The sequence below is a fragment of the Tiliqua scincoides genome, chromosome 1, assembly GCF_035046505.1.
Source record: "Tiliqua scincoides isolate rTilSci1 chromosome 1, rTilSci1.hap2, whole genome shotgun sequence".
Classification (NCBI taxonomy): domain Eukaryota; kingdom Metazoa; phylum Chordata; class Lepidosauria; order Squamata; family Scincidae; genus Tiliqua; species Tiliqua scincoides.
The window spans coordinates 60218350-60245420 of NC_089821.1; the positions used below are offsets into that span (position 1 = coordinate 60218350).

A 27071-nucleotide genomic window follows, 5' to 3' on the forward strand; every position below is an offset into this window, starting at 1 on the left:
TCCGGGTTCAGTGACTGGCAGCACAAGGAGCAGGGTGTTTCTGACCTGGAAATTTTGGGAAGCACTTGCATATGTCATCACTGGATTGTACTACTCCAGTACCCCGACCTCTCTTATGCACAGGTGAGAGAGAGCTGCCTTGCACGCGGAGAACCTAGGCTCTAAAGCTGAAGGGGACAGTTCAGAGAAGCCAAGAGTCCTATTCTTGTATTCAGACCATGTTAACTGAATTCTTAGAGGGGTAGGGGAGTGGGATTGTGCTTGCTGGCCCTACTTCCAACCCCTGCACTTTCAGCAGATGTTGTGAAGAAAGCTGTGTGAGTGCACAACCATATGGTGTAATTGAGGAATCTCATCATGCAGCAGAGTGTATACGGTTTGTCTGAGTACTGCATAGAGTTTTGTTCATGCTTTTCACTAAATGTACAGAGATCTGGGAGAGTGGCCAGTGAATGCAAGCCTTGTCTCTCTTCCCCACATTCAGTGAATGCAGTTTGAAGATGAGATCGGGGTGCCAGCCTTTTAAAAAGAAATAATCCTTTTTTGATAACATATTCTCTGTATAAGGCTGTAAAGAGCAGCTTTGTACTGAGTCCACTCCATTCCACTTGGCAGCAACTCTGCAGAGTCTTGGGTATGGGCTGGTTCCTCAGACCTGAGATCCTTTTGAGCAACTATCATCCCATCCCATTCACCCAGAGAGAGAGAGAGAGAGAGATAATGGAATGAGAAACATGAAAATTTTACTTCCTGAAAGTTTGTTTCTCACATTTGGAAAGTGAAGTTTGAAATTCACGTGGCAGCCTCTGCTGGAAACTGAGAAACCACAGCTGGTGGATGAGTCTTGGGCAAAGATTCTGCACTCAAGAGTTATTGGGATACTTCTGGTTTATGTCTTGTACTATTTGTGCCATGTCCCTGAATTCTCATCGCTAACCTCCCATTCCTGTTTCTTCTGAGAAACAGAAGAACCTTACCTTTCCTTTCTATGGTGCATGCCGTGGCGTCACTAGGGTTCGCGTCACCCGATACAGGATGCCAGTGCGTCACCCTCCATTCAGTGGGTGGGACAGCACCCCAGGTGGTGGGCGTGGTGATGTACCATCACTCTGCCCCCACTGGTTTTTTAGCTGTACCTTTTGATAGAACAAAGATAGAACACATTCTGCATGAAATTATGCATTGATTGATATATAACATGATGGTATTATTCTTCCAAAATGTGATTTTAGTGATTTTGGTCACTGGTGGTGTTGCACCCCCCCCCCCCGGGTGTCAACTTACTAACAACTTATTGCAGCAGTTCTCAAACTTTTTGCACTGGGACCCACTTTTTAGAATGACAATCCGTCGAAGACCCACCAGAAGTGATGTCATGGTGGAAGTGACATCATCAGGTAAATTAAAATAACTAAGTAAAACAAATAATTAAATAAGCAGAAGCCAGTCCTGTTCTACCAAGTGCATTTTCTCTGTAGCCTGCCTGCAATAACACCCCCCCTCCAAAATCAGTAAGGTTTTCAGTCCTACCCAGTGCCCAGTTCAATTTAAGAACTTCTGTTTAAACCAGATAATTGTCAGGATCCAAAATGTTCACCTTATCAGCTGAAGCCTCTGTTTTGATCTTTTTAGTAGGAGGGGGAGGCTGCCTTCTGGAGCATTTGTTGAGCTCCATCTCCATCAGATCAGGACCATTCTGGTGGCTTCACTCTCCCCTTTGCCTGGCCTGACCACCAGCCAAGGCACGTTTGCTTACTCGTGAGTAAATGTGATCGTGAACCTATGCTTTCCATAGGCTCAATACATTCATCTGCTTAGAGGGAGGGACTTCCTTCGCAGGTGTTTTTTTTGGGGGCTGCATTCATTGGATCAGGACCATTCTGGTGTCGTTGGATTCCTCTCAGCCTGCCTTTTCTGATGGACAAAGGCAAGTTCATCTACTCACGAGTAAACGTGTGATATGGCTCAGTTTCACTTTCCATAGGGCTCCATGCATTTTGGTCCCCGGTTTTTTGGCCATAACGTTTGATTGAAAGGAGATATTTCACTCTGGTTTTTGCATTGCATTCTGCTGGAAATTCCGCGTCCAATGGTATAGAACATGATGGTATTGCTCCAAATCACTGCGATTTTAGTGTCACCCCCCCAGTGTGCGTCACCCCCAGTACACGTCACCTGGTGCAGACCGCACACCCCTAGTGATGCCACTGGGTGCTCATTTTCCATTTTTGCGTGAATCTGTGACTGGTAAGCTAGGGGAGGAGTGGATGGAGAATAGTGCTGCCTTTTTGGAGAGTGGGATGGGGGTAAGACTTGAAGAATATTTTGTAGTACTTAAAGAGTACTTTGGTTCCTTCCCACCCAGAGTTTCATGAGTCTGTTGCTTTTAAAACCCCTCACTTTCTGCTGAAACAGATAAACCTGTAAGCATTGTTCCTCTTAGGATGCCAGGTTTTTCCAGCTAGAAAGAGCAGTGAACAAATATTGATGAAGTGTGATTGCTTCAATAAAAGATGCACTCCAGTGAAGTTCTAGTGTGGAATTGACCATTGTAAATTTTTGCAGAATCTATTCTTAGTAGAGAATTTTGGACTTCTTTGGTCCATGACTTTTTTGAGATTGCTGTGGAATGCAACTAAACCTGCTCAGTAAGTTAAAGTATGCAAAGATTTTTTCAAGCATTTTCCTTCCACTTCTTCAGTGTAGGTTTCAGTGAAATTGTTTTAATATGAGTATATCGGCACACTTACAGAAAGTGGTAGCCTTTCCTTAATTTGTCCCACTTTTGATTTTTCCTCTGCAGAGAGCAGATCAAAAGAGTGAAAGATTCGGATGATGTCCCCATGGTGTTGGTAGGGAACAAGTGTGATCTCCCAGCCCGAACTGTGGAAACCCGGCAAGCGCAGGAGCTGGCTCGGAGCTACGGGATTCCCTACATAGAGACATCAGCCAAAACAAGGCAGGTAGGTGGTAGACAGACGTGAATGGAGGTTTTCCTAAGCACTTCCTGCACCTTCAGAATTGTGGGATGAATTCAGTCAATGCTTTCAAGAATCCAGGCTTTGTAACGAGTGATGTTGATTTTTCTGGATAACTGAAGGGGGAAATTGTCTAATGCCCTAAATCATTTGGACTCTGATTTAGCATTTTGTTTAATGTAGTATACAAAACTAAAGAAGTATGCTGTGTCCAGTCTGCTTGCTGTATTTATGTTTATTCAGTACCCTGAAATATTTGATTGGGAGGAAAAAATCAATAAAAAGCATATTTAATGCCGTTTGAATGTAGTTTTCAAAGATGTCCAGAACTTTACTTGGGATTTTTATGCTTTATTTTTTAAAAAATACTGGTACACATCTTAAGACATGACCATTCATGTACTTCCCTCGCATTATTTAACATTTAAGAAAAAAAAATGCAGTGAAAACTGCTAACGTTCATTTCAGCACTTTTTAAGGCCTGTGAATTGGAAGGGAGAGATTTCCAAAGTATAGTAATCTGTAAAAGGTTAATTCCAACATTCAAACTTCCTAATTTGACAGAATTCATTATTTTGTTAATTTATGTTCTTTTGTGTTGATTTATATAACTTTTACAAATGGAAATAAAAAGCAATGGAACAGTTTCTGAACATCATTGCAGAATAATTACTGTGTGCCTCCTATTCAAGTTTCCTTGTGTAAAAATTAAGTCAGCTTTTGTAGAGAATTTCTGAAGTCCCATGCAGTCTTCCTTCCTCTGCCACTTCTTCAGTAGGGCACAGATCAGTGAATTGAGGCTGGGTTAATGCTGTGCCCTGATCCAAACGAGTAACACTCAGAGCTCAGCCAACGAGATTACGATCTTCCTTTACTAGTGCTTTCTGGCTGTGCTGTAGCAGTGAGAAATTATCCAGCCACTCTTTTAATGGAAGAATATCTGTCTGGCCCCTTCTTCTCTCTGGACAGTTCTGTTCCTGGTCCTGTGTAAAAGGATGGCTGTTGAGCTTTCTTTCCCTTTTGCATGGAACTGGAGTAACTTTGTGATTGGCACTGGTGAGAGTGGCCTGTAGCCCATTTAGCAAACATGTATTTACCTTCAGTCTACCAGTGCTCCAGCCTCTAATTACATGACAGGTTGTTGTGGCCTCTGCTGATGGCCCCTGAGCATTGGGGAACATAAGTGTGAATTACATCAGGCTGGGACTGAGAGTGATTTATTTTCCCATTAATGCAATACTGGGATAAAGCTGGTAGGTAGCCTGGCTCAGGAAACCAGCTGCAATCATATAGCAGTAGTGAAGTCAAGATGGTACTCTGGAGACTTGTGCTGGGCTGTTTGTACAAGGCATTCCCTCCTCCCTAATGCAGGCATCGATTAATGACTTCCCCATGTGAATAGCTGTGGCCCAGTTAGTCACATGTGTTCTTGCAGTCACATGGGGACACGCAAGAATGAAGTGAGCTGTGCATAGCGATAGCTGGTGCGTGACAAGAGAATAGGGAAACTGCTGCGATTACCGAATTGCTGCTAACTCTTTCCATGTACAGCCTGGCCGTGGGCTTTGCCTTATTTTGCACCATGATCACAGACCTATGGGTGGTCAGCCGTGGACTGTGGCTGGCTGGCTGGGTGGAGATTTGAGTGACTGTGCATGTGAACCAACCCTTGGCAAAGCTGTGCATGTCTGTTCACAGTAATGGGATAATACATGTTTGTCAGACTTTTGAGTTGAATGCCCACCTTCCCAAGTACTCCATCATTTACATCAAAAAGTAATGTTTTTTGAATGGGCCCTCTCTTGAATGGGCCCTTCTTTGAGGGAGCATGTGTGTGTTTTATATCTTTGTTCAAGATACTTAGTTGTTCTCTTGCAGGGAGTTGAAGATGCCTTCTATACTTTAGTGCGGGAGATTCGGCAGCACAAACTACGCAAATTGAATCCTCCAGATGAAAGTGGTCCAGGCTGCATGAATTGTAAATGTGTGATATCATGACCCAGGTGAGTTTGTGGACAATGCCTTCAAAATTCCAGGCTGCGAGAAGTCCCTGAAAAGTTAGTTCCTTTATCTTCTGAATGATATAAGGTCAGAAGCAATGAGCATGAAAGACCATGAGTTCAGTTTCCTCTGTCAAAATGTTGGATAGTTTGAGTGATTCATCTGATGTCCCTCAAGCATTTTTGAAGGCAGGATTGGTCTTGTAAAACACTGATTACCGATTGTAATCAAAGCAAGTGTGTGTTGGACTCGGATTCTCTGGGGAGATGCTTTGATCCAGACCAACTTTCTGTCAAGAATGAGTATGAATTGGCTGTTTATGCCTATAGATGAAACTGTCTGGAATGAGTATTTCTTCCTTTTAAGCTGTTCTATGGGTAGCATTTAGAGTTGCTTGCTCCAAAGAATAGCTCTGGATGCTACCCCATGTATGGTGGTGTTTCCCTTTTCCTTGCCACCTCCCCCCCAATTGGGAACAGGTGAAAGATACCTCCTCTGGCCTGTCTTAGGACTTGTCTTCATTGCACTCTTTACAGGTGTACTTGTCCTTTCTGTTTCCCTCTCTTGTGGCATCAATGTGAAGCAGACCTGTGAAATGGTGAAAAGCCTACTTTTGTTCTGCATTGAAAAGGGTTCAGTTTCACTGTGCTTATTAGCCAGAAGTAGTAGCAGAGCAAAAGAGAGCAGCACAAATCATATGCTAGGCAGTGGAACTTGTCTGTTTCAGAGGTAGCACAAGGTCAGAGTGAAAATTCATGTATTTGGAATTCAGATTTTCATACAATTTTTATATTGTATCACGCAATGTATGCATAGATGATATATGGGAAATATTTCTTCTTGCATTTTGCATGCTCCTGTTTGAGAAATACCTTGGAATACTTTGTACAAAGTTATGGAAAACAGAATTTCAGATATCTAGGCACTTTTCTTTGTGCATCCAGAGCAGTGGGGAGGAAGGGAGACCTACAGTAGAGTTCTCTGCCTTTTTAAATTACCTTGAGTATCTAGATCAGTGATTCCCAACCACTGTGGCCTGTAGACCACTGAGGCAAAAATTGGAACCTCATGCAACCCCCACCCCTCCCCCCCGCATGCACAAAATATACAGGTCCAGCCTATTTATACACGGATTTTTTATACATGTATTTGACTCAACACTAATGGCCACTGCAAGTGAGAAGGAATGTGCTGATCCCTGGAGAAGGGGAAAAATGCATCCCTTTAAAATCAGTTTAAAAAACTGAACAGTCCTTTAACAATAGCCTCCTTAATGAGAGAGAGGGCAGCTGGCTGACAATCCATCAATCCTTCTCTCTCCAGGTGACCCCTCCCTTCCCCCTGAGCACATGAAAGAAGATGATCACTTTGCATTGGGGAAGGGAGGGGCTGAGTGTCTTTCTAAGAGCTTGGAGGAGGGCTGATTGATGAATTGTCTTCTTAATGACTCTTATCTTACATCACAAAGGTCAGGAAGGCTGTTTTTAAATCACTGGAGCAAAGAAACTGTTTTTTAAAATTGATTTGCTATAGTGCGTTTTTTGCTGTCCATGTGAGTGCTTGGAATGGAACCCACGCAAATAGTGAGGCTCAACCTGTAATTTGTAGTAATTAGAGAAGATTTATTAGACATTTATTAGATTTATTGTTTATAGAAAAGATCTGTGGATTGCTATTTTTGTTGCCAGCTGTGGGAAGTCTGTTCTCCACCCTCTTTGGTGGTCCATGGGGAAGCATCTCCTGAGTGAGCACTCCCCTATGGACTACCAGAGAGGGTAGTGAATGGGCTGCCCACCGTCACAGCGGACTCTTCAGTGATTTTTCACTCAGGACGATCCATAGTCCGCCTTCTCTGGTAGTCCTGAATGAAATTGGAAATGATCAAGGGCGATCTCTTTTCCTGAGACCTCACAGACCATTTCTCATTGTCTCATGGACCACCTGTGGTCTGTGGATCATGGGCTGGGAAATAGTGATCTAGATTCACTGCATGGAACCTAAAGTAAATAGCCCTTCTATTTATCTATGTATCTAGATTCCCTCTCCTCACCCTAGCATCATCTGGATGACCAGGAGTACAAAGCAAGAAAAAGAGGTTCATTGGGGGGGGGGCAGTGACAGGCCACTCCATCTGTTTGTTTTAGACAGATGACCTTTAGGTGACTTTTTTTAACCCACCCACCCCCTGCTCCTCATTTCCTAAGATAAAACTGAAGCCGCAATTTGGAATAGAAGTAAAGAAGGAAATTTAACTCCTTTTGAGCAGGCAGAGAGAGAGGGAGAGGACCTGGACATTGGTTAGCTTTGCACCACAGTAAAGACTCCTGCTGCTGGAAGCCACTCTAAGGGAAGTTCTCAAATGGTGTCCCAGGAGAATCTTTTCTCCCATGCCAGGGTGGGGACCTCCTGATTCTGTGCATGTTTATAAGACAAAAGGTAGGACAAAAACCTTTGAAATGTAGGTTATTCTGCACAGTTCAGAAATCCTGTCAGAGGCTAGCAACTGAGCAAGAGGCAGTGTGCACCTTTCCTTCTCCAGAAACGGACTCTGTGTCTTATTTTATAAAAATGAGAACTGCAATCAAATCCACTCCGCCCCAAAAATTACAACTGTGAATGGATATCTAAGTAAAGGCAGTTGGGATCTCCCAGTGGACCCAATTCTTGAGCTGCACCTAGGGCAGTTATTAATGTTAAGGGGGTTTCCAGATGTTCAGATTATCCAGATGTCTGCATTTCCTATGGCTGGGGATCTAAGTTTGGGAGAGGAGGGGGGTTTGTTTCCTGTTCTTTCTCTGCTGAAAGTGTGCAGATGAATCCCAAATGCTTCTTAAACTGCCTGTCTAGAGAAGGTTGCTACTGCCAAAGGCTGCAGGGAGGAGAAGGCCCACCATTTGCCAAGTGTGTTTTCATTCCTACATCCTTTGCACTGCCCACAGTGTGTGTGTTTGGAATGTAGAGCTCTGGCTCTCCTGAACTCTCTGTTACTAGAAAGCTGCCCAGCAGGGAAAGCATAACTTGGCAATCTGTGCACAGGCGTGGTCCCAGTTCCCTTTTCTGCTGAAGGAAATGGGAGCCTATTTTCCCTTAATTATGTGCAGCATGAGTGGAATCCAGCTTTCTTCTGGACAGCATCTTTCTGACAAACATGTTGTCCCCATAAGGCTTTGGAGAATTGCATAACAGGTGGTAAGGAACAGGAAGTATGGTATATTAGAGATAAATAAGGAGCAGTGATTTGCAAGTGCAATGTTCTCTGGCACTGCCGCTTTTGAATAAAAGGCCATGCAAATGTTACCCCTGTGCCTGGCCATTGTCTCTGCCAAACATTCGCATTTTCTGTCAGTTCATATTTCGAGCAGCGCATTGTTACCACAGAGGTTCTAGTGACACACCTGCCTGCACTTTCACATTTCCTAATACATGCCTGTCTAGGGATCTTTTAGCTTGGGTTACAGTGCACATATCCTTGGAAATGATACTGTGAAAGGGAAGGGGGGCTTTGAGTCACTCTCTCTAAGTCCAGTCATTGCAGACAAACAAGTTTTAGTAACAGAAGTTAATACCAGAGACAAAAGGAATAGCCAAGGAATTTGAAGCTTCTAATCGCTGTAAGCAATTGTGCTCATCCTGTTGAGCATGGTTACAAAGAGTTAAGTGGAAGAGGCAAGGCTGCTAATGATTATATAAGGCTGAACACTTGTGGATGATGAGCATGAGGAGACGTGGCAGTGGGAAAGCATGAAAGAAGGTGCTTTAGTACACAAATCCAAACATCTTCCTGGAAAAGTAGGGGGCTCCTGCAGAGGCAGCCCATAAGAGAAAAGAAGAAAAGATGGCATAAAGGAAGGGATTTGGTCTGTCCTTGAAGCTAGAGGTTGATTCATCTTGAACGGAAAGGATCCCCTTGCATTCCCCTCACTCGTGTGCATACACATACACTTTCTCTGCGGGGGGTGTGTGTGTGGTGTTAACCTTTTGCGGCTCACTCAGAGGACTATTGGCTTAAGAGAAATGCAGGCAAAACACTGACTTTGGGGTAACCACATTTATATCACTCACTACATTTGCAGTGCTCGTACATTAAAATGGCATGTTAGTTTGGTTGTGCTGGAACAACCCTAGGAAGGTGTGGCTGCAGTGGTGTGGTTCTTCATCCTGTGGCTGGGCCATAACATCTGAGCTTCAGGAATTTCTATGCATGTACTTCTGGGTATGGAAATGCCCCATATCCACCCCCTTCTGTGGTTAGGACAAACATAGTAAGAACATGCTAATTCAAACTCTCAAAGACACCCATGTGATGTCAGAGCAGATTTGAAGCATGTTACAGTAAAGAAGGCCAATTCTATGCTTGGGATCATTAGAAAAGGTATTGAGAACAAAACGGCTAATATTATAATGCCGTTGTACAAATCTATGGTAAGGCCACACCTGGAGTATTGTGTCCAGTTCTGGTCACCACATCTCAAAAAGGACATAGTGGAAATGTAAAAGGTGCAAAAGAGAGCGACTAGGATGATTACTGGGCTGGGGCACCTTCATTAATAATAGTAATAGTAATAGTAATAGTAATAGTAATAGTAATAGTAATATATTATTATTATTATTATTATTATTATTATTATTAATTTATATCCCGCCTTTTGCCCCATGGGCACACAAGGCGGCTTACAACAATTAAAAATACAAAAATAGCAATTAAAAACAATAATTAAAACAGTTGCACATAATTAAAAAAAACTAAAACAAGCCCTGTGGATTCTAATATAAAAGAGAAAAAAAAGAAAGAAAGCCAGCCAGCCTGTCACTAATTAAAAGCTTTTTGAAATAAGAAGGTCTTCAGTCCACGCTGAAATATTAACAAAGAGGGAGCAGTTCTCAATTCTAAGGGAAGGGTATTCCAGAGTTCGGGGGCCACCACTGAGAAGGCCCTCTTCCTGGCCGCTGCCCCTCTCACCTCTCTTGGTGGCGGCACAGTCAAAAGGGCCCCTCCAGATGATCTAAGAGTACGGGGCAGGATTATAAGGAAGGAGGCGGTCCCTCAAATACGCCAGGCCCGAGCTGTAAAGGGCTTTAAAAGTCAAAACTAGCACCTTGAATTGCGCCCAGAACAGAACCGGCAGCCAGTGTAGTCGCCGAAGCAACGGCTCGGCAGAGTCAAACCGACGTGCCCCAGCAACCACATGAGCCTTTATGAGGAAAGGCTATGGCGTTTGGGCCTCTTCAGCCTAGAAAAGAGACACCTGAGGGTGGACATGATTGAGACATACAGAATTATGCATGGGAATGATAAAGTGGATAGAGAGATGCTCTTTACACTCTCACATAACACCAGAACCAGGGGACATCCACTAAAATTGAGTGTTGGGAGGGTTAGGACAGACAAAAGAAAATCATTACTCAGCATGTGGTCGGTCTGTGGAACTCCTTGCCGCATGATGTGGTGACAGCATCTGGCCTGGATGCCTTTAAAAGGGGATTGGGCAAGTTTCTGGAGGAAAAATCCATCACGGGTTACAAGCCATGATGTGTATGTGCAAGCTCCTGATTTTAGAAATGGGCTATGTCAGAATGCCAATGCAGGGGAGGGCACCAGGATGCAGGTCTCTTGTTATCTGGTGTGCTCCCTGGGGCATTTGGCGGGCCGCTGTGAGATACAGGAAGCTGGACTAGATGGGCCTATGGCTTGATCCAGCAGGGCTGTTCTTATGTTCTTAGGTTCTCTCTTTTATTTTACTACGCAACCTGGATGAGTGGCTTTGCCCCCAGCTGAGCATACAGCCACATGCTTTCTCACCTGGGCGTTGTCCTGTGCTGCTAGAAGCACATGCAGAACTTCGGTCTTTCTTTCCCTCTCTCTCATAGCCTCCAAAAAGCTGGTGCCCCTGTGAGGCTCTAGAGCCAGCTGCATGTGTGTTTACCTCCACATTGCCCAACATACAGCAGTCCTGAGCTCAGGTCCTCTTCTTTCAATAGCCTCAAGCAGGTCAGCAGCCATTCTCCAGGCCATGACAGCAGTGCACCTGTGCATATTCTGGCCAGATGTGGCACTATGGAACCTCTGTCCAGTAACCTGCACTGAGCTCTCATGGTTATTGGCTTATAAGCGCACACACACATGAATATTGTAAGTTGTGTAACAGGCTGATGAACTTAAGCATTGCAGCATCACCATGAGGTTAATAAATAGTACTGCAGCCCTTTCCCTCCAAAACATGAAACCCAGTGAAAGTAATGTGTTCAGAATGCCTCAGTGTGCTTAGAATTGGAGGCTCTCATCTTCTCCCTTTAAAAGTAGACACTGACATATGGTAGGACCTCCTTTCCGCAGAACTCACTGCTGAACGATAGAAAGCTGTCACGTTAAGTTTCTGAATTGAATTACATTATATTACATATTAGAGAAACCAGAATTTGCAGTGGTGTTTATTTTTTGTTCAGAAAGACGATGATGGGCTGTCCTAATCCTTGCCTTCTCTTTTTCCCCAGCTAGCCAGACTGACTTGGAGGGGTTCCCATTGTGTGCATTATGAAGATGGAGGTGATGTACAAGAAGAATCAAATGGATTCAAAGGAAGGGGACAGGTGATGGTGGTGTCTTCAGGCCACCAGAGCTCCACCTGGGCTGTCTCAAAACGTCACCAAGGCCTGCACTGAATGATAAAACAGGAAAAATCGCAACCCCACTCCCTCCTTTGCCTCCTCCCCTCCTGGCAATTTGTACAAAGCCACAGATTGAAATGCAGTAAATTATTATATGATGGTCTTGACACTGGTCTCTGCATCTGTGTCCCTGTTCCAGAGGATTTGGCTGCCATTGCCTGTTCTTCTGGAGCAGGCATTGGCAGAAGGGAGGGAAGGGCCATGCAGAGCAGCAATGTGGGAGTCTCTCTCAGTCTGAATTTGTCTTGGCAAGTGACAAAAGACTGGCTAGACTGGTGTGTGGATTTGCCCCTTTGCTTTCAAGGGGCATTTTAATTTTAGAAAGGGAGCCAATGTGACATTTTCTGGATCAAAGGGCTTCATGACTGTATTGACTGTATTTGGCATTTCCACCTCAACCTTTGAAGGAGGGCTAGATGTTGTTGTCTTCTCTGCCCAGAAGCTCCACCTGCTACTCTTTGCCATCCTGTAGTGGTGGGGGGAAGCTGCATGCTCCTATCTGGTCTCCACCTTTTTCTGTGGCTCTGGGATGGGGATGACACAAAACAGATACCTCTGTAGAAACCAGTTTCACATGACTCTCAACTTGATTTTCCTAAAGCTTTGCCCCACTCACCCATGCCTCTTTGCGTAACCCTGCTGTAGACAAAGAAGATGACCTCTCTGTTTTTGACCACACGTTCTCCCACTGAGCTGCAATAACCCAGTGGGTTTTCCTTGCAGAGAGAGATTCTGTCCGGTGAATGTTCCTTGCAGGCCTGAATTGTGTCCTGGGAGGGGTCAGGGACATGGTATTTCTTCAATTTGTGTCACACACACCCCTTTTGTGATGCTGGGAGGAATTGTGTATGTGTAAATATATAAATGACTATACATCAGCTTGTTGACGGAGACTGAAGGATGTTTGATTCCAGAATTTTAATCCATGTTTTGCTGAGCCCAACTTTAATTTTGTTAATTTCCAGGGGGGAGGACTGGGAGGAGAGAAGAGTATTGTACCTGTCGGGGCCACTGGGAGCAGTGCTATCTCTTTTTTCCTCAAACCATTGTGTCTTATGGGGTGGCAGGGAGGGAGGGGTGTCTAGTGGGCAAAAGATTGTCACTTGTTGGCTCTCCTGTTTGTTGTAAGCTTTGCCTTTTCAGAGCAGAGTTTTCTATGCTTGTTGCCTGTGCTGGGGCTGACTTCATTGACGTGCTTGTAGCAAAACGCGTGTCCTTCCTGATGGTGCAAGAGGTCTCTGGTCTCCCCAGAGTGTGTCTCCTTGTTCCTGCTCCGCCCCCCCCATTTCTCTGCAGTTGCTGTGCCTCCGCTCCTGCATGCACAGCTCCAGCGCCTGCTCTTCTTCAGGTGGCAGCTCCTCTGTATAACTGTGACTGTACTAATTATACTTGCTGTAATTTAAAGAGTTTTTTCCCCAGTAAGATAGCAAAACCAGGTGCCCAGCAGTGGCTGAGTTGAGGAAAACCAGTCCCTTCCAATAATTAGGTAACAGGTATGATTTTTTTTAAAAAGGGAAGGGGGGGGTTAATCCAATGTTTGGGGGTGTAAAAGAAAACCCAAACCTAGCCTTAAATGTCATTAAAGTGTTTTGTTCTCAAAGTTGTGTGATGTTGTGACATTCCTGATTCACAGGTTGCAGCCCCCCTGTGCTTTATTCAAAGTTCTCCCCTCTTGTAAAGCAGCCCTTCTGTCTTGCGTTTGAGGTTGAATATGCACAGAACATCTAAAGTGTGGTGAGGTGGTTTGGACACATTTGCCGCCCTGAAAACACACGTGCCTCTGAGACCTCCACACTCTGGGATGTCTGTTGTCGCCTTGAATAGGGTGACTCCTGCTGGTTGATGATTTTTTCTGCTCCCCTTCCAGCAGGAATCTCTGTGAATTTTGCTAATAACTTGTTGGGAAAAGGAGAGGTTGTGTAGTCCTTTGCAACCCCTGGAAAATGATTATCCTTGCATGGTGAATTGCTCTTAGTCTTGACAGCATGATGATGATGGTTGTTTTTAGTTTATAGTGGCTTCAGGGTGCAGAGTTCCGGCCCCAAAAGACTTAGTCTAGATATTGATAGTAGAAGGCATATGCAGTTTAAATTCCATGTATCCAAGCTTAATTACTGTAGGGAAAGAAGACAAAAGGCATGGTGGCAAAGTCTGCATGGAAAAAGGTGGGTTTTAAGAATGGATTTGAAGGAAGTGAGCAAGGAAGCATCTTGTAGGTGTTTTGGGAGATACTTCTGAGGCAGTATAGGAGCTGAAAAGCTTTGGGTGATGGAGCTGGAAGCACAAAAGCAAGGGACAGGACTATTTGAAAGCTGAGAGGACAAGAGGGGCAAAGCCATAGAGAGCTTCGAAGGTAAGGACAAGAGGCTTGTGCTGATTGTAGAAATGGGTAGGAAGCTGATGAAGTGGTTTAAGGAGAGCTATGACATGGTTAGTGCAACGTGAACAACCCTAGCAACAAAATGCTGGATAGAGATGAGGGTACTGAGATGAGCCAATGGAAGATTGGCAAGGAAAAGGTTGTGTACTTGAGAGATGACCAGGCCATGAACTACTAGAGGGTTTGCTGAGGGGACAGAAAGGAAAGGCTGCATTCTACCAGTATTGTAAAGGGAGAAGCAACAAGGTGCTAGAGCAGTGGTTCTCAAACTCTCTGGGAGAGTTTGAGAGCCCCTAAGTTCTTGCCTGGGCGGGAGGGGGGAGGCAGCAGGGGCGGGGGGAGGCAGCAGTGCGATCCCCAGCATCGTACAGCTCAAGGGGGCCACAGAGCCTTGGGTATATGTACCCAAGTCCCTGCAGCCTCCCTGGGGTGCAGGGAGCCTGATGCGACCTGCAGCAGGGTTCCCGGCAGCAGTGAAAGTGCTGTAGATGCAGAATAGATTCTCTAGCACAGGGCTTTTCAAACTGGGGGCGTCATGACACCCCAGCCTGCAGGACCTGGCCCCTGCCCCCTTAAGGGGCGGGGGCAGCCTGGAGGCAGGGAGGAGGCAGAGGCGAGATCCCCAGTGGAGGGTGATCGCTCCGCATCTACTTTCACTTCTGTGGGGAGCCCAGCTGCAGGTTGTGCCAGGCTCCCTGCACCCCAGGGAGGCTGCAGGGGCTTGGGTATGTGTACCCAAGCCCCTGCAGCCCCCTTGAGTGGCACGATGCTGGAGATTGCACTGCTGCCTCCTCCCTGCCTCCAGACTGCCCCCATCCCTTAAGGGGGCAGGGGCCAGGGCCCGCAGGGTGGGGCATCACGATGCCCCAGTTTGAAAAGCCCTGTGCTAGAGAATGAGGCTTCAGGTGACCAGTTGCTGAGGCCAGGATATGGCTAATACCAGGACATGGGTAATGGGGCTGCTTTCCAGGTCCTCAGTTCATCCTTTCAGTGATAGATTGTTTGGACTGCATTCAAGAAGGCTGCTACAGCTCTGACACCATGAAGCCAGCAGTGCAGATTTCAAACAAGCTCTGGCTATCCTCTCAGTGGACATCACCACAGGCTGAAGCATACCTGTACACGCTTCTAACTGGCCCAGGTGCACTGCAGTGGCGGATATGCTGATGGAGTAGATATTTGTGGCCTTCTAGAACTGTAATTTTCAAGAAGGGCAGTGGCTTCTGCCAGGATTCTCAGCCTCACAAAATTGCTAATGGCAAGTTCCAATAAATCCATCTTAGCCCAAAGTGTTCTCTACTTTCATAGGTAAGAAGGGAGCAAGACAGTAACCAGGTATGTACCTCAACCGGTTTGTAGTAAAATCATCAGGTTTCTTTTTCTTTTCCTAATCACCTTCTTTCCAAAATGGCCAGTCTATTTTTCCATTGAGTTGGTGCTAGGCAAGAAAGTGGACATGAGAGCAAAAGAGGCTGCTTTTGAGGGCTCTAAGAGGAACCTAGCCCTTGACACACTGATAAAATTAATACACAAAAAGCTGCATCAGGATAACTATGCAAAAGCAAAGCTGAGACTGGTTAGGGTTGGATTACATATTTACAAATCTACCTTTAGCCATAAGTAGAAACTTGCTTTAAGATGATATTCTCAAGATGTTCAAGTCCCAGACGGGGTGAAATAGATACAGCCCCATCTACAGCCTTATCTTTGTGAGAGCCCCATTTGGTGGGTTATAGTCATGTAGGAGCACAAAGCCCTGACAACACTGTGAGATTTTCAAAGCTGAAGAAAAACTCCTCTTGCCTCTGAAACAAAGAACAGACTCCACTGTTGCTTTCCCTTTGTGTCCTGCTGTTCCATCTAAGGCGTACAAGTTAAAAATAGATATGTGTAGCTTTGTTGTGAGTCCACTCTAAGCCCCATCTTTGCATCAATTATTTATGCATGGATGCATTGATTTATTAGCCACACAGGCAGCAAGATCACTGAGTGGGGTTGTAGGAAGGAGTTGGTTTTAGTTGCAGTGGCTGTAAGCACATTATTTATCTGAAGCCATTCACACTCTTACCTCATAAGAGCTATGCTTATTGGTGTTTGTCTATTAAAAAGACTTCTAACGTGCTCCAGTCCAGGGAACTGCCACAGTTGAGCAAAAAACTTTTTTTAAAAAAGGAAAACTGTTCTGCCACCAACAGTTTGAAGAACTCTGAAATAAGCATTTTTATAATGCTCAGTTTTGCTTGTTTCAACTTTTGTTTTTTGTTTCCATGTAGACTGATGATTGCTGGCAATATGGAATACTTAAAACAAGTCTTAAACCCTAGCTGTGGCCCAGGGCCTTCCAAACCCTAGCCTAGATCTGAGGTTTAGAGTAACCCTTGTGACTGGCTTACCACTCCGCCAGGTCATGTGACTTAAGAACATAAGAAGAGCCCTGCTGGATCAGGCCAAAGGCCCATCTGACTTGACATCAGGGGACAGGGATTTTCTGGGCAGTTGCATCTCCCCAGACATCCTGTTGCACAGTCTGCTGGGATGCCAGAGTGTCCCCCAATATCAGTAGAAGTCATGCAGCAATGCAGCAGAAGCTGTGGTCCAAATGGGGACTGCTTTTTTGTTGCACAGCAGTTGAGAGTTTGGTGACTGCTGCTGTAGCCTATTAAAGCAGACAGGAGAAAGTTGTTTTTGAATAGCATTGTGTGGGGAAATTAAGGGGTGCATTCCAGGTTTATTCTATGCATAACAGCTTCCACTCAAAGCAGTGGAATGTTTTTGGGCTAAGAGCTATGGCTGGTTTGTTTATCCTTGCAAGAGTTCACCCCTGTGCGTGAATCTTTACATTCACATCAGTAGGAAGAAGCCCTGTTAATCCTTTGCTGCACCATCTTAATAAGGACAAAGTATTTTCCTCTTTTCTTCCCCTATATGCACACACCTCTCTGCTGCATATTTAAAAACCACACCCACATCCCAGATGATATAGGGTCTTGTCCACAAAAATTTATCACAAATCTTCTAGACTTTACAATGTCACTTTGTTCAGTTGCAATATACATGTAACTGTACAGTGTATACCTTTGGCCAATCTTAAAAGCAGCATCAGCTGGCCTACTTCCTACTCTAACAGGAGGGAAGAATAGTATAGGGAAGTAAAATTTGCACTCTAGCCAAGATAGTACAGTGGACACATTTCTTGTGCACAGCCTACTGAAAGGGATTACAGACATACCTCTTACCACTTTTGTTACTGTTGTTGGAGCTTGTGCAGGAGAAAAGGCAATTACTGACATCTGCTAGTGATTGAATTGGAAACTTTAATAGGCTTACTCTTGCTCATATTTTCAGAAGTTTGGGAAGAGAGAAAAGCTGGGGCTTGTATTAAAGTCATGCTAATTAAGTACTTTCTAAAAATACTCTTTGAAAACAAAAGCTTTCATCAGGCACAGCACAAACAGGGTTTTAACCTAGCAGGATGCTTTCATTAACCCAAATGCATTTTGTGGAATTGTTATAGTCATGCTGAGCTGCTAAATTGGTGTGTGGACTGCACTACTGTCAACTGTAAGGAGGAACTTTCAGGGAATGTTCAAATTATTCCTCTACACAGAAAATAGGCACACTGGGAAAAGCTATGATAGAAACTAAATGTCAGGGAAAGCTGTACTGGGCATTAAGCCCATCTCTGAAGTGGTACACTCTAGGTACAGATTTAGCATACTGGCTGCACAAGCCACTGCCTATGTTTAAATGTGCTCTAGGTTGATGGTCCTGTTCACACATAAAATTCTCTCTCTAAAGGAAACTTTCCCTGATAATTCCAAGAAAAGCAATGCCAGCCTCCTATGATGTTTCATTACATTATGTATGTTTTTGTATACATTATGTGGGGAAGGTTTCTGCAGACCCTTCATGGAAACCATTTCCAATGGCCCTGCCTGGCAGTGGTATCCCAAGTTGTACTAGGAGTGTGCCAGCAATTCACAAACCCTTTCCATCAGCCCAATGCATTTGAACAATGCATGTATAAGTGGCTATTTGCTACATTTTTTGTCTGCAGCAGTGTACTTACTACTGCCCTCAGTGTAGTCAAAAGAGATTTCATTTAACCCATTTTTATTTGTGATCCTCTGGCACCAGCATGGCAACCACTGTCTATGGAGTACAGATGACACATCACAGGCAGTTCCAGCCACTGCTATGGTGATCAGCAGCAAGACCCTGCCATGATCGATCTTCCACATCAACTACTCTTTCTCCTCATATTGGCCACAAGGAGGCAAGCTGTAATTAGCTGCCTCTGCAAGAAAAGTCTGACCAACTCATGGAGATGAAGAGCTAGCACCGTCCACTAGAGGGCGATTACAAATCACCCATTTCTTTTCCAAGTTAGTGCAGGTTCACAAACCATAGCACACTATTGACTGTTTCATGTTATTTGCTTGAAAAGGAGCAACAGAAAACAAGCATTTTCCTATGATTAGCAGGAGTCTCTAAACTCCAGCCTAAGTTCAACTGGAATAATCATTCCAGGCATGGTGGTGGCAAAGCCTTACTGTTCCACCTTTCATGGCACTGGATTGTGCAGAGCCTTGTGCTGAGAAGCGGCATATCACCCCATAAGGCTCTGCACCCTGATTTCCCAGGGAAGGGGCTCTGTGCCACAAGGCTCTGCAATGATCCAGTACAATGAAAGGTGCAAGCCAGCACCACGCTAAGAAATCCCTGTGTGTTACATACAGAATCAACAACAGTTTGTTTTAAAGTTTAACTTATTATTACAACCATGTAGAACACAGCATTTTACCCATGTACAATCCTTTTGGATCAGAATTTAAAATGATTTTTTTTTTTTTGCTCTCTAGTCCCCATCTCCCCCCCAGCATATACATAACAGTGTATGAAAGCAATAATACAATAAGCAGAGTTACAAAGGAAGCTCTCCAAGGTGTAAACAAAAATATCAATTGAAATGGAAATTAAAACAAGGTCTATGTAGCAGAGCTATCAAAGTGCACCCCCTCCCACCCAAAACACAAACCCAAACAAAAACTGAGCTGAAGAGGTTACACTTTTCAGCAATGGGAGAGTTTCCAGAACCCTCCATGCTAAATTCCTACCACATGGCTGCAGTTTCTGCTGCAAGGTTTGGATCTGATCCAATCCCTGCCTAGCACTGGATCTGACAATTAAATACATCTCAGTGAAACACAGCACTTCAGCCTGGTTAGGAGAAGTATTTTTCCTGAGTTCCTGAAGGACTATTCAGTTTCGTTCCCCAACTCCAGAATGTCCAAAGTGCCACATGTTTGCCAAAGGGGCAGGACGCATCAATCTGCACTTGATGGGGTTTCATCTCCTTGCACTGAAAATTCTGCACCACCATCACCCACCCCTCTCATCAAGTTTGCATGTTATTGCAAGACAGATACTGGACTTCCCTTTCTCTTGGGAGTCATCATGTATCAAAAGGCAGTTGACCTGAGAAATTATTAAATTTCTCTCCCCCTCCCCCACTGTAAAGCTCATTGAGTATCAGCTGCAAGGGAGCAACTACACTGCAGGCCAAAAGCAGGAAACATTTACTACTAACTCATGTAAAACAAGGCCTAGGGAATCCAAAATAAAGTCCAAGTCACTTCCTGCAATTGGCAGCCAAGCTTGCACAAGGGTGCTGCAGCCGAGGGCAAGGAATGCATCTTATGCTGTCAGGCAGGGAAACAAAACGGCTCCTTTCCCCCTTCCTAGCAAGTAGCTTCCAGAAGAGAGTACTTGAAAGTAGAATATACCTGTTCTGTAGTGGCCCTGGGAAACAACTTGACACCCAAGGGCAGGCATTTAATGGAAGTGGTCAAATTATCCTGTGCTGGTTCCTGCTGTAGCCTGTCCACAGCCTATTTGACTCTGACACTGCCTAACCCACTCTTCCCTCGCCAGGCAACCCAAATGCATTCTTCAGTGCTCTGGTCTACTTTAGACTACAAATTTCTCTTCAGCACATTCCACTGACCTGTTCAGAAACCATTTTAAAATTTGCTTGTACCTATGTGACACTGAACTAAAGCTTAAGGCAAGGATGAAGTTCTGGTCTGCATGCCAAGCGGGGCCCACTTCCCCAGCACTCTGACTTTTGACTTCCACTTTCAGTCTAGTCCCAACATCATGTTCACAGAATGTCTCTGGCAAATTCTAGGGGAGCAACATGGGAAACCAAGTATCATATCATCATTCCTACCATTTGATAGCAGCAGCTGCTCTAAGTTTGGAATTGTTCTGACAACAGATGTGACAGAGAAGTGAGCGTCTCTGCTTGCATGGCCCTGGCAACAAAATTCAGGGGGGAATGCCCTTTCATCATTTAGACAATAACTGCAGATAATGACAATTTATGGCTGTCAACAATTGCCTTCCAACCAATTTTCATTGCTTCTTAAACATGAGAATGCTGAACTAATCTGAGTGCACAATCTTTAGCCAGGGACTAAACTGAGAAGATGGAAAATGCCTTCTCACTTTTTACTTGAGTGATTGTACTTTATGCTAAGAAAAAGCTATATTGTAAACATCTAACACTATTATCTGCATCATTCAGATTTTATTAGCTTCTGCACAATAACTTAAATTATCTGAATGCCTTTCCATTATGCAGCATGCAGTGTAACTGAAGTCTACATGTAAATCTATAGTTATTTCCAAAATAAACAAGTTGTTATACTTGAGTACATAAATAAATTGGAAGAGGCTATTTCATGCTCAAGGCTGCATTCACCTTACTTGAGGGCAAATCAGTGGAACTGATCTGATGTTCTCTCCCACTACTCAACATCTGCTGCATCTCTGCACTGGGCATGTTCTCATAGTAACTTTTGGGATCTCAGGTGATTGACTTAACCAGCATTTTCTCCACATATTTTTCTTTATTGGGTGCTCTTCATCAGCCAGTGCTAATGGAGAGAGGGGCTGGTCCAATTGCAGGTAGGATCTAGAATTTTTGAAGAGGCACTCCTTTTATAAAGGAGTGTGCGTGTTCCAGTATAGAGCAAGGGCTCCAGTCATACAAGATATGCAATAGCAATGAATCAAAACAGTTGACAAGGAGATAGGTTGGAGGAAAGCGATTAGATCTTGAATGACATTTCTGTCTTTAGCCTGCTGTTTTCACTTTGATCTAATGCAGTGGTTCTCATACATTTAGCACCAGGACCCGCTTTTTAGAATGAGAATCTGTCAGGACCCACTGGAAGTGACATCATCAAGCAGCAAAATTTTTGACAATCCTAGTCTGCAATTCTACCCACACTTACCCAGAAGTTAGTCCCATTTATTATTATTAAAAGAATATACATAGTAGTTTGTTAGAAGTACAGGTCTGGAACATTTCCCCAAATGCAGTCACATGCCATGGGAGCATCAAGTCTAATGTATAAAAAATAAAATATTGAAATGAATGAGAACCCACCTGAAATTGGCTTGCGATCCACCTACTGGGTTCCGACCCACAGTTTGAGAAACACTGGTCTAATGGGTTTTGCTGCTTGAAATAGCACATTTACACACAGGTAGATGCTGCAACTTATAACCCAAATAGCACATGGATGCAACTGCTCATAAGTAACTTTATTCACAAAGAGGCATGGCAGTGCCCCTTGAAGGCTGGGAAACAACATGCTCATATTTGTACAGTGGGGTTTGTTACCCCCTTAAAGATATGTCAGTTGATCATATGAGTTTTAGTCAGCTGAGTAAATCTGCACGAAAACAACCCTTTCAAAGAAATACAGGTATTTAGGTATTTGTAACTGCATACATGAGATGCCACAGCCATCATCTTAGAAGCATCCTGTTTCTCACACAGAAGGGAATACCTCTAATATAGTACTTGCCAACTGCAGCAGTTTTTAAAAAAATAAGTGCTGGTATGAAAAATAATTCAGACAAAAACCTGCTTCTTAATGAACCAGAGGCATCTTTTCAGTCAACCAGAATGTTTAAAAACAGATTACTCCTTGTCAATTGTGTAAGTGTTCCAGGCTTACTGTAGAAGTTGGTGTGTGATGAAGGATGTCACACTCATGTACGACAGTGAGCACTTCCAGGAGGTATTCACCTAACAAAAACCCTAAGTCCTTTGAAGACAAGGGCCTGGGATGTAGTGCAGATGAAGCTCTTTGCAGTATGTTCAATGGCCTGAAAAAATGAAGTGGGAAAGGTGCTTGTCTCACTCCTACAGGCTAGGGGGGAAAAAGGGAGAACTGATTGAACAGGATCCTGTCTTTGCTACTGTTACCGTTCAACCAAAGCTGAACAGGAGTGGTGTGCACTTTGAGGAAATCTGCAGCTGAATTTTCATAGGTTTTAAAACACTTCCCCTTGCACTGTAGGAGCCAATGATCACATGGCTCAGAATGGAAGGCTACTGAGCTTCACCTCAGTAATAATGTCCTGGAGCAATTCACAGACACAGATGCATTACGTCTGTAACAATAGCACAACAGATAAATAATTACAGAAAACTCCTCTCAAGCACAAGCAGGGTGTTTGTGAGGGTTTCAGAACACCAACATTTAGCAGTGATTTTGCCCTCTTCCAAGTGCACTACAAGGATGAAACTCACTGTTCCTCAAAACATGTCACCTACAGGAAGGATCACTTTCCTAAGACTACAGATGAAGCTGGAGTGAGAATGTAGCTGTTTAGGGACGCTGAATAGCTCAGGTAGGAACTGGACGTTCCTCTAAAATGGTGGGAGTGTGAACACTGCTGAATACAGCTTTGCATGCCTTACTAAATAGCAATTTCAGCCTGCAGACTAGAGAGCAGGTTAGCCATTCTTTTCATTCAGCCCAAGAGCCAAGAAACTCAAACTTACATTCGAAGAACTAAGTCTTGAGAAATGTATTTTTCTTAATGTCTGCATTTATTAAGCAGGTCTTAACTTTTTAGGAAAGGCCAACTTCTAAAGCTACGCTCTCTGTTTTGGCCAGTGTGCGTTCTGTGGACAGAAAAATGGCAAAGAAGCAAAGGCTGTAATCCTAGCGCACCTACTTGAGAGGAAGCCCCAGGAAACTCAGTGGAACTTGCTTCCAAGTCAACATGGCAAGGACTGGACTGAAGACACTTTTCTGATCATCTCTACCAGGCTTTCCACAGGGTTGTAACTATTAAACTAAATCATTGGTTCCCAAACTGTGGGTTAGGACCTACCAATGGATTGTGACCTGATTTTTGGTGGGTCATGAAATTGGCAAGCTGATAGCTGACACGGAAAATTTATTGAGCCCTGTGGAAACTGAAACAGCAGAACGTGCACATTTTTATGTGAGTACGCAAACGTGCCTCAGTCCACTTTGAGGGGCAGGCTGAGGGGAACGCAAGCTCACCAGAACAGTCCTGATAAGCTGAATGTAAAGCTCAATGGGGGGGGGGAATTAGCTCAAATGGTAGAGCGCTCGCTTAGCATGCGAAAGGTAGCAGGATCGATGCCCGCCTTCTCTAGTGGTTCTTTATCCCCTGGGGGCTGGGGATAAGAATAGGCCCTCAGTTTGGCTGTACTTGTTGTAAGAGGCGACTAAACAGCCACTGGGTAGATGGGACTCGCTAGCCTGGGAAGGCAGCTCATCTGAGAGAAGGAAAACTCTGATCCCAAACCTCCACTGCCTTGTGGCTACATCCAGTTATGGAAAAGGCTTCAGGAGTCAACCTTGAGGCAAAATCCGGAGCCGGAGTCCCTGAGGCAGTTCATGGCTGAACACAGTCACGTTCTGGCAACTCCTGCGACGCTGCTGGAACCAACCATATTGGCTTCTGCCTTTCCATTGGACCATTTCAGCTATGTGGAGAGGGAGGATTTGCTACATGGGTAACAGCCTATCCTCCATACCTACTTTACCCAGGCTTTGTGCACTGGAGAGGACACTCTGTTCCAGAGCCACCATTCAGAGCGCAATACCATAGTCTTCCGAGACTGAAGGATGCCAACATACAAAGCTCAACAAATGCTGGAGTGGGCAGCCCCCCATCATAGTAAACAGGATAAAAACAGAAGCTTGAGCGACTGGTAAAATGAAACTTTTTTTACTCTTGTAAAGCTAGGTGGGTCCCAATAGAGTGTGGATTAAAAAGTGGGTTGCGGTGCTAAAATGTTTGGGAATCACTGTACTAAATGAACACTTTGTATAGAGGATCAAATGGCTGACCAACTACAGCAGAGTATCTGTCAGGACATTTCTAGTGCTGATAAAAGTGTAGTCTCTCACTTCAGTAGCCCCTGTTTAGTCACTTGCAGGTTAGTGAGCCAGCTCACTTTCTTGAATCTGTACAGAAAAGGACAAATATAGGTAGGCACAGAGTCCATGCTCCAGGTTCACGTCTGTCTGCTGCCACTGATGCTGCTGGGACATACAAGGTGGTCCATGCACAGGAGAAAATTTGCCATGAATGTTTCCACACCCTGGCATAATCCTGCTGGTGAAAGACAGGCAACCTAGTGCAACTTGGCTTCTCTCCAAAATTACCTTTGCTTTCAGTGTAGCAGATTACATGATTCAGCTGCATGGAACATCATTCCTTAGTGTGGAACTCTTATTTGTCTTTGTGAAACCTCATCAGTGCAAATGGGCGCGGGAGCTGGAGAACACAGGACAGGCATACTGCTTTGCCTGAATGTATGGCAAGAGAAGAGTCAGATGGGCTTTTCTTTACACAGACATCAGGAACGTATGCTGGATATTGCATAGATACAAAGTGAAAGCTGGCTTTCCTGGCATGAGTCATCTATAGCTGCACTTGCATGGCTATACTGGCTGCCAAGTTTAAACAAGAAAACACATACACACACAAAATGATTGCTACTGAAAATAGGCTACTGGCCCAAGTCTGCAACTGAGTGGTCATTTGCATCTGTCTCAAGTCTACTCTAATACTAATCTTAATTTTTCCATGGTAAAGGTCAGAAAGAAAATAGTCAAATGTTTTGCCAGGTTAAATCATTAGGTTTCTAAAATTTGGGAGGGAGGGGATATGAAAAAGCAACCTCAGAAGCACTTTGGGAGCTGTCTGAACACCAAGTTTTAAAAGAATCAGCTACAGGCATTGTCTACTGACAACTTTTCAACACCGTGTCTCAAATTCTTGAACACTGGCAATGTCCTTCCTGACCTTATACTGGGCCCTGCCTTGGCAATTCAAACTTCTTATAGCAAACACCATGTAACGATCATCCTACAAGTCCTTTTCTCTTTTTCTGCTCTACTAGAATGTAACTGATTTAGATATTTGTACCATGGGAGGACAGCTTGGATAGAAATTGTTATCTGAATGGGTTTTGAAAACCTTGGGTGGTACTTTTGGCTTTGGCCTTTTCATGGCAGGTGAACCACCCAGAGAATTTAGCGACTCTTGCATCCAGTCCCTGGCAGTCCCACCCTCAGCTTCTACCATTGGAAGAGGAAGTTCTGTGCCAGCAGCTGCATCATTCTGACTGGCCTCCGGCAAAGGCAGAGCCACTTGCTTTTCACTCAAGGAGCCTTGTTCCGTAGCATGAGCCAAGTGAAGAGGGGTGGTGGTCTTTACTATTTGGAAGGGGCTGTGCTGCTCCTGCAATATGGGAGAGGATGTGGGCCGGGCACAGAAGCCTTCTGACAGCAAGAGTGCCCCAGAGTCCAGCTCAGATAAGACTGGCACACTGCTCCCGCCAGACAGTCTCTTCTGATGAGGCAGCATGTTGAATGAGGTGGGTTGGCCAAGGCCTTTGGGCTGTTGCACTAAGTCTGTCATTCCCCAAGTTTCCCTCTGCAAAATTTTTATCTCCCCAGTTGATGCAGACCTGGGCACTGTCCACTTCAACACTGGAGTACAAAGCTCAGTCTGTGACGTTGAAATAGCCATTCTCTCAGAACTCGCAGTCTGCACAGGAGACTTTGTGTCCACTTCCTCACCTTCAGACAAGTTGTCATACTGGGAGGCATTAGAAGGCCGTCGCTGACCATCCTGGAATGCAAGAGGGAGAACAAGCGTGTTTACTCTACATGGAGCTACAACGCTTTCTGCCATATTGCAAGTTAGAGACATGCTGTGTCCTTGTGTAGAGGAGGAGCCTGTACTTGGAGGTTGGCACAAGTGATCAGAAAGCAGTGCAATATCTTCAGATAACAAATCCTCAGAGGAGCAGGTGGTGCTCACATCTTGGAAAGTGGATGCATTTTGCAGAGCTGATGGAGATTCTAAGGTCATTTGCTCTTCAAGGGATGGAAGCAATGGCACTTCACTGGACAACTCTTGCCCTGATAATGTGGTGGTATGAAGATTAACAGGCAGATCTGCTTCTAGGGCCTGGCTCTGCAAGTCAGAATCCCACTGGGAGCCATCCACTGACATGCCGCCTATCCGAGCTTCTTCTAGCAACTGGGGAGCCACACAATCCGCATCATCGAGAGAAAGGGAGGGGTTATTTTCCAGTAAACAAGACTCCACTCCACTGCTGCTCTGTAATGACTCCGTCTCCTTGCTCTCTGCAGGCACATCTTGAATTCCACCACTAACCTGAATATCATCCACCACTGCTGGAGAATCCTCTGATGCAACTTTATTGGCATCCTCCTTTGTCAATGTCACCCCACTTTCTTCAACTTGTTTTTCCTTTAATTCAGTTTTTGCAATAAATTGATTCTGTTGATTCTGGAATGGGTTGTGCTGAATATCAGCTGGTCCACTGGGCTGTGACAAAGCAGGCCTCTCATGTATTGCCACATCTGAATTACCAATAGTTTTGTTTAGGTGAGAAGAACTTTTATCTGGAGAAGGTTGTATTATCGCATCTTTGTCCTGACCGATGTCCCCAATGACCTTTTTCTGGCCATTAGCTGCAATACTGGGCTTCACTGACAGTCGATTTAGAGACAGCTCCACTCCCAAAGGTTTCTTGGGAAATTCTTCCGATTTTGCTGAAATGGGAAATCACAGACACACATGCATTAGCCTCCAAATAGCCTCAGGACCCAAACGTCATTTAGCTCAGTTTAGGATGTGGTAAGATGAACATCTAAAAAGCT

The 27071-nt window shown here is 44.5% G+C and overlaps 2 protein-coding genes across 4 annotated transcripts in view; one reads left to right on the forward strand and one right to left on the reverse strand.

The window, feature by feature from the left end:
• The window catches only part of HRAS (HRas proto-oncogene, GTPase), a 65920-nt gene extending 51652 nt beyond the window's left edge, over positions 1–14268 (forward strand). Inside the window, exons 4-6 of one of the 2 annotated variants that reach the window (XM_066610938.1) lie at positions 2804–2963; positions 4857–4981; positions 11472–14268. In XM_066610938.1, coding sequence (XP_066467035.1) covers positions 2804–2963; positions 4857–4976 — 280 coding nt within the window. In that variant the 3' untranslated portion in view covers positions 4977–4981; positions 11472–14268. The remainder of the gene's footprint in view (positions 1–2803; positions 2964–4856; positions 4982–11471) is intronic. The other variant, XM_066610939.1, reaches the window with a different exon arrangement.
• A 4526-nt stretch (positions 14269–18794) lies between these two features.
• Positions 18795–27071, reverse strand: part of LOC136635906 (USP6 N-terminal-like protein) — a 151124-nt gene continuing 142847 nt past the window's right edge. For both annotated transcript variants that reach the window (XM_066610995.1, XM_066610990.1), the window contains one exon: positions 18795–26963. In XM_066610995.1, coding sequence (XP_066467092.1) covers positions 25273–26963 — 1691 coding nt within the window. In that variant the 3' untranslated portion in view covers positions 18795–25272. The remainder of the gene's footprint in view (positions 26964–27071) is intronic.